Raw genomic sequence first — 15,109 nt, 5'->3', positions numbered from 1 at the left:
CTTTCTCAAGGGTTATGCATGATATTCTGAGCCATGTCCTGGGAGCTTCTTATAGATACAGAACACCAGGTGGAGCAGTGACTACATGATGACCACACTGTACCCAGGACTTGAGCATCCACAGTCCTGAGAACTGACCGCAAAGAAATGGGAGCAAAAGATTAACTGTACCTAAAACAATCAGTGGATGTTTTGGATGGAGTATGAGCAAGCTCTAGGAGTTGGTGATGGACCGGGAAGCCTGGTGTGCTGCAGCCCATGGGGTCGCAAAGAGTCGGACTCGACTGAGTGACTGAACTGAACTGAAAACAACCGAGATGATGCTAATCAGACCACTGATGACCAATTAGAAGGTGCCTGTTAGAGATGACTGTGCTGTTTCTGCATATAACCTCCTCCCACCCCAGCTCTGTCTATAGAAGCTCTCACCCTCTTCTTGTCATGGGGTGGGCAGAGTCGGCCCTGTTCAGATGTCCACCACCCTCCCCGCCAGTTGCTGGCATCTGAAATAAAACACTTTCCTTTCCACCAACCTGGCCTGTATACGGCTTTTGAGCGGTTAGCAGTCAGACCCCCCACACATAACTTTCGGTTACATGGTCACAAGGAGATAGATTTTGAATGTGCCATTTTGTTCAGTGAGGGAAAAAATACCTCAGCAAAATTATTTCTTACCCAAAGGTGAAGAATTTAATTAACTACATGGCGAACTAAATCCAGGAATCAGATTTGTTCCGGAAATCAAGAAACAGAAGAGGTTTGCAAAGTACATGCTGCTTTTTCACTAGTACAGGATTGGTGGAGTGTAAAAATAAGATCAAAGATGATGAACTGACTAACTCAGAGCAAAGGAGAGCTGTTTCAGGATGAAGGTCAAGATGCTCAGAGACAAAAATGGGGAAATGGAAGCACAGCTGTCAGCACAGACTGATGTAAAGGGAAGAGGGGCTGCACCAGCTGTGGACGCTCTTAAACGGAAGTTTAGATCTAGTTGTTGGTCAGTCAGTTGGTGGCTAGGAATCAACCAAGCCCCCAAGAGGAATCAAGGTGGGACCTGAGGGAGCAGCTTGGGGTGAAGACACAGAAGGAAGAGGAGATCCAGGAAAGGACCTGCTTCACGGGACAGATTCTGTCTTCCTTTCAAGTCTTCAGAATAGGCTCTGATCTGAGGCTGGAACAACTGACTCCCAAGTCTCAGAAGGAACACACACATGCATACACACATTCATGACCAACCTGCAAATGTGCTGTGGGCAGTGAGGCTCCATAGGCTCACACGTGTACCACGTGGAACACACAGCTGCTGGGGCAGGAAAGAGAGAAACTAGAGAGTTGCATGGGGTTTCCATGCCTCTGCTCAGAAGTGACACAGGTGCCAACACCCACGTTTCCTTGGCCAGAATGAGTCACTGGGAGATAGAAAAACTGCTATTTGATAAATATTACTATTGATGTCACATCCTTGGTAGCAATGCTGTCAGTGTTTTTTTTTCCTTGCCTTGGTGAAGTTTCTGAGGTACAATTTTGTGCAGAAAGTAAAAGTCATTAGACCACGCCCAGAATGGGATATGAAGACCTTCTGTATCTGGTTCCTTCGTCTGGTGGGTCTTTGACTCCTTACTCGACTTCTGTGTGCTGAGTGGTAGTAGTCAGATTCGTGTCTCCCCTGCCGCCAGCACCCTCCCCACTCAGCATCACTAACTGCAGGGTGATTTTCAGCATTTGTTTATGCATTCATTTCTTTATTTATCCACTATTTGTTAAGCTCTCTCTCTGTGTCTTTACTTGACTTTAAAGAGATATTGAAGAGTAAGACACAATACTTCCTCTCAAGAAGCCCCTACTTTAGAGACAGTGAGCAAGGTTTTACAGATTAAATAAACACAGCAGTAATTTTGAGCTGGAGGTATTAGAAGGAATTCACAGATGTGACAACTCTGTGCTTTTAAAAACAAGATTTATGAATTTTCTTTCTGTAGTGGGCTTAAAAATGTGTCCTCTAGAATTGAAATAACATAAATGTAATATTCTCTATTTTTATCACTGATTTCATCTTGTGCACTAGCAAGGCATGTATGTGTGGATTGAAAGTTCCATAAAGTTAACACAGACTCTCTCCTTTAAAATTTATACCTCAACTTAGTTCAGGTTCATGGTAATAACTGTCTTGTCATTTCTAGTTCAAGCTCCCTGCTGAGACTGGTTTTCCTCTATTTCAGGAGGCGTCTTCTTGTCTCTCCTCCCACAGATGATGTCTGGGGTGGGAGGGCTTCTTCCTTTCCAATAGCAGCAGGGAAGGCCCCTTTGTCTGCATGCTCTCCACTTAGAATCTGCTTGTTTTTGATTTAGCAGCTTTGATCTGCTCTGTCTTTGGGTATCTGATGTTGCACTATGGAGGAATGAATGAGGCCAGTTCAGTGGCACACTCTTTGTTTGATGTTTCTGGTTATAGACTGTAAAGGGCTGAACAGAGATGATGGGCTGGACCTCAGCCAGCTCATGACCTTGCTCTTTCCCTCATGCTCTTCTGATGAGGTGGTCTTTGGTAAAGGAGTGTTTGCTAACCTTGGTCCCATCCATGCAAGGAACGCAGATGGTGAAGGAGGTCTCCAGCGCTTTGGTGTAACAACTCAGTTAATAATTTTCCTTTAGAGTTGTATACCTCTTTTTTTTTCAGATTTTATTTTACTATTATCATTATTTTTTACTTTACAATATTGTATTGTTTTGCCTCTTTTTTAAAATATAAATTTATTTATTTTAATTGGAGGTTAATTACTTTACAATATTGTATTGGTTTTGCCATACATCAACATGAATCCGCCACAGGTATATACGTGTTCCCCATCCTGAACCCCTCTCCCTCATCCCTCCCAGTAATGATTTGGGAGAATGGCATTGAAACATGTATACCTCTTTTTTAATTTAAAAATATTTTGTATTTTAGTCTGTCTGATTGGTCCTGAGGAAATTTTCCTCAAGCAAGCAGGTTTAATTATTAACTTTCCTGGCAAAGAGATTACTGAACCTCTGACCACCATTTTCTCATGGTGATTTGGGAATAATAATGCTATATGTTGTGTTTAGAATCCATAAGGACAAATAGTTAGCCTAAGTAAAAGAACAAGATTTTTTCTGCTCTTTACTTCTGTGCTTCTAATTCAACATGGAAGATGTTTAAATTTTTTCACAACAAAATTTCTTCCTGTTACAGTTGTGTGTGGTTTGAATTGAAAATATGCCAGATGATAAATACATAAACATCCTGACCACTCGGCCGTATCTGATTAACACAGAACAGGAGGCTTCATGGTCCTCACCTGTCAGTGTGCTGTGGTTTGTCTTCTTTATCTCCAGATAGAGTGAGAAATTTGCAGCGTTTATGCATGTTTAGAGTTGGCTCTCTCAGCACTGCTCTTGTGCTGGGGCTAGGTTATTTCTACTTATTGCAACTTACTGCATTCATTGTAGAAAGGTGTTGAAGTGAACCACATATAGCTCATACCATTTAACAGTATGGAAATATCATTCAAATGAATGATGCAGCTTGCATTGTGCTGTTGCATCCTCACAACAAGTTAAATTATTTCTGAAAAGATTTCTTTTTGATTGAAATGATTTGTGTAAAATACCAGGCTGATATTCATTCATTCAGGTATACAAGAGACATCATTACAATTTTTATTTAGCCAAGCACTGGGGATGTGGAGGTGAATTAGACACAAAATGTTTTACCAAGTACATTTGAGTTTATAAAGTAAAATGATTAAGTAAACAACTTAATTCACAAAAGCTCACCAATGGTAAGGTTGAGGTTCTTGAGCAGTTACATGGGACACAGAGAGAAGGGGTGACGTGTGGAAGACTCACAACTCTGAATGGCACCAATGATCATCACAGCATGTGGCTCCTGGGAGAGCTCTGACAGCCTCGGTCAAGGCTCCAGGTAACAGAATGGAATTCCTGGTCTAGAGTCCTGGGATTCCCGGGATGGGATGGTGGAGATGCCCTAACACTGCTTCCCTACTACTATGTGTGTGTGTGTGTGTGTGTGTGTGTGTGTGTGTGTGTTAGTCGCTCAGCTGTGACCAACTCATTGTGACTCCATGGACTGTGTCCCCTCCAGGCTCCTCTGTCCATGGGATTTCCCCAGAAAGAATACCGAAGTGGGTTGTCATTTCCTTCTCCAGAGAATCTCCCTGACCCAGGGATCGAACTCAGATCTCCTGCATTGCAGGCAGATTCTTTATCATCTGAGCCATCAGGAAAGCAGGTTAACAGTAGTACATAATACTACTACTATGTGCTACTGCTATTGCCTGGAAAGTTCCATGGACAAAGGAACCTGGCATGGGTTCACAAGGTGTTGGCCACGAGTGAACACATCAGCATAAGCACATGCACTACTGTTAACTAGTGTTGTCATATCACATACTAATGCCAACTCACTTAATTCTCACCATAATCAGTCATCTTGGTAGGATCATAACCCTCCTTTTACTAATCAGAGAGTGTAAGAACACTGTTCAAGGCCCACACTTGGCATGTGGCTAAACTGTGAGTCAAGACCAGGCAGTCTGTCTCTCGAGCCTGTTTTCCTGACCCCTGTACTGCACTCTCTCATGTTCATTGTGGACACAGCTGGGTTAATGTCCTCCCTAAAACTTTCCTCCTTCAAATCTTTGATGAGATTGGATACTGAGATTCCTTTCTGTGTCATAAAGATGTAGCTTCATCCAAGGGGGAGTCGGTCCATGTTGACCCTGCACCCCCAGCTCTGGGGCAGAGGGTGCTGTGGGCAGGCTGCCAGCCCTGAGTTTGCCATTCCTTATAGCCCACCTCTTTCTATAAAGTGTCTGGAGCTGCTAACAGCATCTCACCTGTGAGATCTCCATCCCAAATTGAGACCATGTGTACCTGGTTCACTAAACACAAACCTGTGTCATCCTGTGGGAGGGATACTGGACCCCAGGAAGCATGTCCTGTGTTCTAGGTGTCTGTCTGATGGTTTCTGGTGATGGTGTGGAGTCCATAACTGGGTAAGGAATGATGACTCTGGGGCCAGAGGGAGTACAGCATCAATTCCAAGTGACTAAGCAGATCCTGGTCTTACTTCAGCAACTGAGTTTAAATTTTGATTTTGATATTTATAATCAGTTTTTATGATTAATCTGTTAAAGGTCCAGATATAGAAGGAGGTGGGGTCAGGTACAGTCATGGGGCTTGAGAGTGAGAGGACCAGATGACAAGGAAGTGATTCTTGCATCAATGATGGGTACATATTAGCCTATTTAGAGGAAGAAAAGCATGTGTTCAACTGTCTTTTCTCCCAAGTCTTAAGTAGGAAGGACAGGCATGGCGGGATAGAGAAGTTGTGTCTCCTGACTGGGATGAGGGGTCCCTCTGGTGGGGCATGTGGCAGGGCTGTGGACTAACCTGCAGCTGCCCTCAGTGTTGGCCCTACTGAGACCTTAAGGGGGGCCGTGGGTGGCTCTTGAAGCTGTCTCTGAGCTCTGGTGGGGACTCTGGGGCCTGTGTGTCACAGATGTTTCCTTCCACGTCTGTGCTGAAAAGATGGAGTCAGGGTGAGGGGCCCTCAAGGTGGGCTTGTGTGGACCACAGGGCTGCATCATGGAAATCTTGAACCTGAGGGGGCATGAGCAAAGGGGGCAGCACATTAGTGACCTTGAATTTCGATGGGGGAGCTCTGTCTTGCATCCCTTATGGCCCTTCTCAGTCTCTCTATTCATCCCTGGGGTACCTTCTGGGGGAGCATCTGGGAGCTTCTCTGATGAGTGGAAACAGAACAAGGCAGCAATGGCTACACTGGACACCATCCCTTCTGCTTGGATCTGTCCCCTCAGCCCACCTGGGCTTCCATTGTTGCCACCACCTTTCCTCTTAAATGCAGAACAGAGGAGGTGGGTTCATTGGTGGTTTCAGGCAGCATGAACCCCTTTCTCTTCTCTGCTTCACTCACCCCTTCTTTGCCCTGTGCCTGGAGCTATCATGTAGCACACTTTCTATTTCGCCATCTCTCAGGAGCTGTTCCCTTAAATTATATTTTGCGTCTTCTTTAGTTATGGTTTAAAATACAAATGTATCCTGAATCTTATCAAACCATACTCTCAGCATATAAAGGGGGTACATGTGGGGTTTAGAAAACTTTAGTCTTTCTAAAGTATAATTTTCTTGTTTTCATTGTTTAGTCACTTAGTCATGCCCAACTCATTTCGACACGGTGGACTGTAGCTGGCCAGGCCATTCAGTCCATGGAATTCTCCAGGCAAGAGTACTGGAGTGGGTTGCCATTTCCTTCTCCAGGGGATCTTCCCGACCCAGGGATTGAATCCACGTCTCTTGCTTTGTGGGCGGATTCTTTCCTGCTGAGCCATCAGTGAAGGCCCCTGTTTTCTTCTAGAGATCCCTGCTCCTATTTTGGTGGGCTAGAGTTGAATGATGACTCCTACTTTCTTTGTTTCCTTTAAGACCAATCTCTTTCTCTCTGTCAGCATCATTTAGTGACTAGCTGAAAGAGATACTTCACATAAAATGAAATGCAATAAAGGGAAAGTGATTTAACCCGTCTGAATGTCCCTATAGGGAACCCGCCTGCCAGTGCAGGAGAAGCAGATTGGATCCTTGAGTCAGACAGATCCCTCTAGACGGAAATGGCAACCCGCTCCAGTATTCTTGCCTGGGAAATCCACTGGACAGAGGAGGCTGGTGAGCTACAGTCCATGGGTTGCAAAGAGTCAGACACGACTGAGCATGCAGGCACTTGCTCCAGGACCCAGTCTCCAGATCATTCTGAGACGGGGGAAAACCCTGCAATCTCATGTCCCCAGCTTGATGGGTCTCACTTCATGCCTTCACAGTCACCTGTGAATTCCTGTACTCCTGGTCCTCATTTTCTGCTGACCTGATAAATACACTCGTATTTCAAGGTGTGCTTCTCAAAAACATATATATATATGCATATATATGCTTCCCTGGTGGCTCAGAGGTTAAAGCGTCTGCCTCCAATGCGGGAGACCCGGGTTCGATCCCTGGGTCGGGAAGATCCCCTGGAGAAGGAAATGGCAACCCACTCCAGTATTCTTGCCTGGAGAATCCCATGGACTGAGGAACCTGGTGGGCTGCAGTTCATGGGGTCACAAAGAGTCGGACACGACTGAGTGACTTTACTTACTTACTTATGCACATATTGATTTTCAATTTATAATAATTCACTGAACTGAAAATTTATGCTTTGGGAACTTTTTTGTATGTTTGCTATACATCAAATTAAACAGCTAAAAACTAAAAAAAATAAAATAAATATATAGACTTACTGTAGTTCTCTGCTTCCACCCTGAGCTCAGTGCCGGGGAAGATCAATACTTGATTCTACAAGTTATTCTCCACGGGTCAACAGATCCCACACCCAGACCCTGTGAGATCTCACAGTCTTCAGATATTGACCAGGGTGATCAGGGGAGAGAAAGGCACTCATGATTTTTGATGAACCGTTTCTACCCAGTCCCAGTGGTGGGACCCAGCTCTTAGGACTACAGAAGCAGGAGGTTAAAGGACCGTGTTGCTCATATAAGGAGATGTTGAAGATTCAGAAGCTCATTGGTGTTTGAGTTTCAGAAAGTGGCAGATGCAGCCTCCGATAGTGCCTGAAATGGTGAAAGGCATCGCTATTGGCTCTCAGGAGGGAGGGTCTAAGGGGTGGTCTATATAGACCCCAGTCGGCGCCCTGACGCCTCCTCACAGGCTGATCCTGCAGCTGGGACTGTGACCTTGAAGACGTGGGGTCAGGATGGCTCTGGGCAGACGCCTCTCCCTGCGGGGACTGTGTGTCCTCCTCCTCGGCACCGTGGTGGGTGGTCAAGGTAAGAGCTGCCCCTCTGTCCTGGGTCCACAGCAGGCAGGTGTCTGGAGTTCTGGAGCTGAGCCTCAGTGTTTCTGACCAAAAAAGAACCATGCTGATGTGAATATTGGTCCCTCTCCTATGGGGGGGTCCATTGGTCATAGCAGCAGATTTTACAGAGCAGTGAAGTTTTGTCTGGACTGAGCTGGGTCAGCCTGAGTCCCCTCCACTGTCTCCCTTGTTTTCAAGGAGCTTCTAGGGTCCCAGTGGCTCCCAGTGTGTGGAAGGTCCAGCAACTGAGCTCAGTGGGGACTCTGAGCTGCTCCCACACGCTCCACGTGCCTGGTGTGTGAGCACTGCCCCTGTGTTTCCTGTGTCTTCGCTCCTGTAGGCTCTGTGGTTGTGTGTGTGTATGTGTGTGTATGTGTGCAGGTGAGGAGTGTGTGTGTATGTGTGTGTGTGTGTGTGTGAGAGTATGAAGAGTGTGTGTGTGTGTGTGTGAGGGTGTGTGTGCATGAGGGTGTAGGTGGGTGTGAAGAGTGTATGTGTTTGTGGAATGTGTGAGGAGTGTGCAAGTGATAAATTAAGGTGTGTGAGGAGTATGTGTGGGTGAGTGAGGGTGAGTGAGGAGGGTGTGAGGGTGTGTAAGGCTGTGTGTGGGGGGGAGTGTGTGAGCCTGTGTGTGTGTGTGTGTGTGTGTGAGGGGAGGTGGAGCCTGTCTGTGTGAGAGGAACTGAGCTGCTGAGCAGGGACCGAGTCCGTTGGTCTGTGAAGCACACAGGGTGTCCACCGGGCTGGGTGTCACGGCTGCTGCATGTAACTGGATCAGAGATAATCGTGCACCTGCCTGCCTCTCTCTGGCTCCTCTCCCCCATTTCTCGGGCTCCCCTCTGCTTGTTGCCATGTCTGCCTAGCACTGGGCTCTGTGAGACGCTCTGCCTGCTGGCCTCACCTGTTCCCACCAGGTTTCCATTAGGGAGCAGAGAAGCCCGCATCCAGGAGAGGGGCCTCTTGTCTGTTAGTTCAGTTCAGTTTAGTTAAGTTCAGTTCAGTTCAGTCACTCACTGGTGTCTGACTCTGTGATCCTATGGACTGCAGCACGCCAGGCCTCCCTGTCTATCACCAACTCCCAGAGTCTACCCAAACTCATGTCCTTTGAGTCGGTGATGCCATCCAACCATCTCATCCTCTGTTATCCCCTTCTCCTCCCACCTTCTCTCTTTCCCAGCTTCAGGGTCTTTTCAGACATGTCAGCTCTTCACATAAGGTGGCCAAAGTATTGGAGTTTCAGCTTCAACATCAGTCCTTGCAATGAATGACTTATCCCTCTGTTTGTAAAGATCAGTTGATGTGTAGCCCCACGTGTATAAGTTCACAAGTCCCTGCCCTGGTCCCCGTGACTCATTTCCTGACGTGCTGGGGTCCTGGGATGGTCCTTTCCCCTCCCAGGATCTGCGGTGACTCTGTAGGGAGCCCTTTCTCTCATGCCCTCTCCTGTCCCTCCCTGGGAGCTGCTTTCCCCTGAGTGAGGGTAGAGAATGTCACCAATCCTTCTTCATGGTCTGCAAGGTCTCTTTGGACAAATCTGCTGATCTCCTTATGGGAGTCCTCTTGGGTGACAGAATTCTTTTCTACTCTTTAGACGTATAGAATTCTCTCTTTCTCTTTGCATTTGAACAGTTTACTTTGTGAGTCTTGGAGAAGGTGGTTTGGGATTGAAATTTTTGGGTGACTTATTAGCTTCTTGAACTTAGATGCCCAGATCTTTCCCCAGGATTGGAAATTTGCAGCCTGTCTTCCTGTTTTAATTATTTACTTTTGGCTGTGCTAGCTCTCCTTGCTGCCCGCGGGCTTTCTCTAGCTGTGTTGAGCAGGGGCTGCTCCTCGCTGCAGTGCACAGGCTTCTCACTGCAGGGACTTCTCTTGGTGTAGAGCACAGGCTCTGGGTGCGCACGTTTCAGCAGCTGTCGCACCCTGGCTTAGTTGCTCTGTGGCATGTGGCATCTTCCTGGACCAGGGATTGAACCCATGTTCCCTACATTGGCAGGTGGATTCTTAACCACTACGCCACCAGGAAAGTCCTCAGCCATTAATTCTTTTCTCCTTCACTTCTTCTGCTGTGACTCCAGTCCGTACATTGTTTCTCTTTATGGTGTCCACTGGCTTTCTATATTCCTTTCATTCTCTTTTGGCTCCTTGATTTGGATGCTTTCAACTAATCTTCCTTCTAACACATTGATTCTTTTTTATTTTTCTTTCCCTTGGTCAAGTCTGTTGTTGAGTCTCTGTGTTGAATTCTTCAGTTTGCTCATTGTATTGTGCATGTTAAGTTGCCTCAGTCATGTCTGACTCTTTGTGACCCTATGGACTGTAGCCCACCAGGCTCCTCTGTCCACAGGATTCTCCAGGCAAGAATACTGAAGTGGGTTGCCATGCACTCCTCCAGGGGATCTTCCAGACCCAGGGATCGAACCCAAGTCTCTTACATTTCCTGCACTTGCAGATAGGTTCTTTACCACTAGTGTCAACTGGGAAGCACTATATTTATTATACAGCACTAACTTATTATTCAACTTCAAAATATCTGGTTGAAGAATTGAAGAAGTGAAAGTTACTCAGTCATGTTTGACTCTTTGTGACCCCATGGATACACGGTGCATGGAATTCTCCAGGCCTTACTGGAGTGGGTAGTCTTTCCTTTCTCCAGGGGGTCTTCCCAACCCAAGGATCAAACACAGGTCCTCAGCATTGCAGACTGATTCTCTACCAGCTGGGCCACAAGAGAAGACCAAGAGAATACTGGAGTGGGTAGCCTATCCCTTCTCCAGCAGATATTCCTGACCCAGGAATTGAACCGGGGTCTCCTGCATTGCAGGTGGATTCTTTACCAACTGAGCGATGAGAGAATTGCAAAATATTTGGTTAGTTCTTTGTTTTTTTTTTTTTTTTAATAGTCTTCTGATGCTGGCAAAGATTGAAGGTGGGAAGAGAAGGGGATGACAGAGGATGAGATGCTTGGATGGCATCACTGACTGAATGGATATGAGTCTGAGTAAACTCCGAGAGTTGGTGATGGATAGGGAGCCTGGGCGTACTGTAGTCCATGGGGTCTCAAAGAATCAGACATGACCTAGTGACTGAACTGAACTGAACACTGGTAATGTCTCCATCTATGTTGTTCCTACTAATGAACTCCTTTTTATATGCAGAAACCAGAGTCATCTTATGACTTAATCGCTAAAGTGACATCTGATCACTTTTGTCAAATTCCATTTGTTAGATGCATGTTACAGGTACATTGGAGTGTGGAATTACACAAAGACATGAACATCAGATGGCAGGAATAACCAGGGCATTTTAGGGCCTGTTACCAGCCCTCTGTTCCTAGGCTGAATGAGATCCTCCCTATGGACAGGGAAGGAGAGGGAGAATTCCTCCCTGGATCCCAGGCCATGAGCTGTAACTGAGATGGGGAAGCTGGGCCCTAGGAGCCTTGGGTGCATCTACAGGGAGGGCAGCATCCAGACTGTCTGAAGGCCTGTCCTCAGTGGTGTCCCTGGAGCTGGTTCTACAGGCTCCTAAGAAATACCTGGTGCCTCCCTTCCTGCTCCGTGTTCAGTGATGGCACATTGGGGGCTTAGAGTTGGCCACGCTGGGAATGCTTATACTACAGAGGTCAGGAAATACTATATCCCATGCACTGTTTTGCTCCTCAGAGAGCTAATGTTTTAAATATTGTATCACTCTAAGTCTCCTAAAATCTTTTTTGTGTCGTGTGTCTCTTTTGCAGTACTGGAGCTGAGGCTGAAGGATGGAGCCCACCGCTGTGAGGGGAGAGTGGAAGTGAAGCACCAAGGAGAATGGGGCACAGTGGCTGATGGCAGCTGGAGTTTGAAGGATGCATCTGTAGCGTGCAGACAGCTGGGGTGTGGAGCTGCTGTTGGTATTCCTAAACAGGCTTATTTTGGACCAGGAGTTGGCCCCATTTGGCTTTCGTATACTTCATGTGAAGGGGTGGAGTCAACTGTCAGTGACTGTAGGCATTCTAATATTAAAGACTATAGTAATGATAGGTATATCCACGACTGGGATGCTGGAGTAGTCTGCTCAGGTAAGTCCTGTCTGGTCTGTGTGGAGATCTCTACCAGGAAAAGCCTTTGTCTTATCATCAGAATGACTCGAGATTATGGATACAGCCGTTAGAACATACTAGGGTGAAGGGTCTTTGTGATGTGTCACAGGAGGCAGAGGTGACGTAAAAAGTTTCATACAGATTCAGCTTCTGAATTTGACCTCTGTGACACAGTCTCAGCATGATAATTATTCTGTATTCTTTGACATAATGGTCAGTAGGGTGTGTCTACATTGATGGGGGGTGTGTCATAGGAGAGTTGTAGGCAACAAGGTTTATTATCCTCATTGGTCCTAAAAGTCAGAGTCACCACACTCCATCAGGTGGGTATGTGGGTGATGTGCCAATAGAACAGCCTCATCCAAGCAATGGTGACCCCATAGGGCATGTGAAGACCCATGGACAAGTGACCATACCCGAAGTCATGGTGCAGTTACACAAGGAAAAGGTGTGAGAGAAATTCAGTGGTGCATTTAAATGTCCCTAGGTCACAGTCAGAGGAGGCCAGAAGCAGGACTCATGGCAGGGAAAATCTCATCACACTGGTGTACATGATGAATCGAGTTGGGAGCTCACACCACATTTGCAGGGATGTTGAGGGAGCAGGAAAATGTCTTGATGTTTACAAGACAGCAGCTGAAGTGCATCACGTATAAGAGGCAGTGAAGCTAGGAGTTCCTGGGGTTCTCAAGGCAAGAATACAGAAGTGGTTTGCCTTTCCTTCTCCATGGACCATGTCTTGTCAGAACTCTCCACTAAGACCTGTCTGTCTTGGGTGGCCCTACATGGCATGGCTCATAGTTTCCTTGAGTTAGACAAGGCTGTGGTCCATGAACTGTGAACTTCCAGATGTTCAAGCTGGATTTAGAAAAGACAGAGGAACCAGAGGTCAAATTACCAACATCCATTTGATCACTGAAAATGGAAGAGAGTTCCAAAAAACATCTACTTCTACTTTATTGACTATGCCAACGCCTTTAACTGTGTGGATCACAGCAAACTGGAAAACTCTTCAGGATATATGAATACCAGACCATCTGACCTGCATCCTGAGAAATCTGTATGTAGGACAAAAAGCAACAGTTAGAACTGGACATGGAACAAAAGATTGGTTCCAAACCGGGGAAGGAGTACATCAAGGCTTTATATTGTCAACCTGCTTATTTAACTTACATGCAGAGTGCATCATGAGAAATGTTGGACTGGATGAAGCACAAGTTGGAATCAAGATTGTCAGGAGAAATATCAATAACCTTAGATGCAGATTATATCACACTTATGGCCGAAGGCAAAGAACTAAAGAGCCTCTTGATGATAGTGAAAGAGGACAGTGAAAAAGTTGGCTTAAAACTCAACATTCAGAAACTAAGATCATAGCGTCTGGTCCCATAACTTCCTGGCAAATAGATGGGGAAACAGTGGAAATAGTTAATGGACTTTTTTTTTTTTTGGCTCCAAAATTACTGCAGATTGTGACTGCAGCCATGAAATTAAAAGACGCTTGCTGCTTGGAAGAAAAGCTATGACCAACCTAGACAGCATATTAAAAAGCAGAGACATTTCTTTGCCAACAAAGACTGGTCTAGTCAAAGCTATTGTTTTTCCAGTAGTCCTGTATGGATGAGAGCGTTGGACTATAAAGAAAGCTGAGCACCGAAGAATTGATGCTTTTGAATTGTGGTGTTGGAGAAGATTCCTGAGAGTCCTTTGGACTGCAAGGAGATCCAACCAGTCCCTCCTAAAGGAAATCAGTCCGGAACATTCATTGGAAGGACTGATGCTGAAGCTGAAACTCCAGTACTTTGGCCACCTGATTTGAAGAACTGACTCATTGGAAAAGACCATGATGCTGGGAAAGATTGAAGGTGGGAGGAGAAAGGGATAACAGAGGATGAGGTGGTTGGATAGCATCACCAACTGAATGGACATGAGTTAGAGAAAACCCCAGGAGTTGGTGATAGACAGGGAGGCCTGGCATGCTGCAGTCCATGGTGTTGCAAAGAGTCAGACATGACTGAGGAACTGAGCTGAACTGAATTGAAGCTAAGAGGACCTGATGTGACTTCTGAGAATTACTCAGTGCTACCTAAGTGTGTTTGACCTATGCCAAGGTGGATGCAGGAAAGACAGCAGTGAAACTAGGGTGTGAGTGGGTGCTCACAGTATTTGACAGAGATGCTTCTAGTTGTTATCACAATTGCAGATTGGATGTCCAGGTTATTAATCACATCAGAACAACTGGACTGGAGGAAGATATTGTCAGTTATCACGGTGAATTCCCTAAGGTAGAAGACTGGACTTAGGATAGTATCACCCCATCTAATGGGATGGTGGGACAGGAGAGCCCTGAAGACCTCTGCAGTAGGTCCTTAACAGCCACAGCCAATCAGCTCTTGGGTGTTTATGTACAGGAAGATCATTGGAAAAGTGATCTTTTCTAATCTCACCTTCAGCAGATCTTTGATGATTCTAGTTGATGCCCTTAAGGAAACAATTCTTTGTCTTTTTAAAAAGTACTTTATTGAGGTGTGTCTGACATACAAGACTGCTGGATAAGTCTTCATTTGTGAAACCACTACAGCACTTATGTCATAAATCTATTCATCTCTTCAAAATGTTTTCTTCCATTCTCTTTATCACTCTTATTAAAAATAATTATTTTGAAGGTGAATTTGAATGTTAGTTAGAAACTTTTGTTTTAAACAAACCTGTTTTCTGGCATCTCAAGTAACCTTCCTCATAGTCGCAATGTCATAATGGTTCCACCTGAAGATAAATTTGTGGAAATACTACCGGGGTCTCTACCATATTTTGATAAATCAGAATCTGAGTGAGAATAGAGTGTGTTATGTTGAAACTTTGTGTGAAATTAGAACTCCCAATGTTACCCTAAGAAAACTGATGTCTTGTTATTAATTCCAGTTAAGATATACTTAGAGAATTGGAAGTGCTCTGCTATTTAACAAAGTTCTGTCTAGTCAATGCTATGGTTTTCCAGTGGTCATGTATGGATAAAAGTTGAACTGTGAAGAAAGCAGAGTGCTGAAAAATTGTTGCTTTTGAAGTGTGGTGTTGGAGAAGACTCTTGAGAGTCCCTTGGACTGCAAGGCGATCTAACC

The 15,109-nt window shown here is 45.5% G+C and overlaps 1 protein-coding gene across 1 annotated transcript in view; it reads left to right on the top strand.

Moving 5' to 3' along the window:
* The first annotated feature begins 7,807 nt into the window (after nucleotides 1–7,807).
* LOC138077651 (antigen WC1.1-like) overlaps nucleotides 7,808–15,109 on the top strand; it is a 50,037-nt gene continuing 42,735 nt past the window's right edge. Inside the window, exons 1-2 of the mRNA XM_068969758.1 lie at nucleotides 7,808–7,880; nucleotides 11,649–11,969. Coding sequence (XP_068825859.1) covers nucleotides 7,808–7,880; nucleotides 11,649–11,969 — 394 coding nt within the window. The remainder of the gene's footprint in view (nucleotides 7,881–11,648; nucleotides 11,970–15,109) is intronic.

The sequence above is a fragment of the Capricornis sumatraensis genome, chromosome 4 (assembly GCF_032405125.1).
Source record: "Capricornis sumatraensis isolate serow.1 chromosome 4, serow.2, whole genome shotgun sequence".
Lineage (NCBI taxonomy): Eukaryota > Metazoa > Chordata > Mammalia > Artiodactyla > Bovidae > Capricornis > Capricornis sumatraensis.
This window is presented reverse-complemented; position numbering and strand designations above follow the sequence as displayed.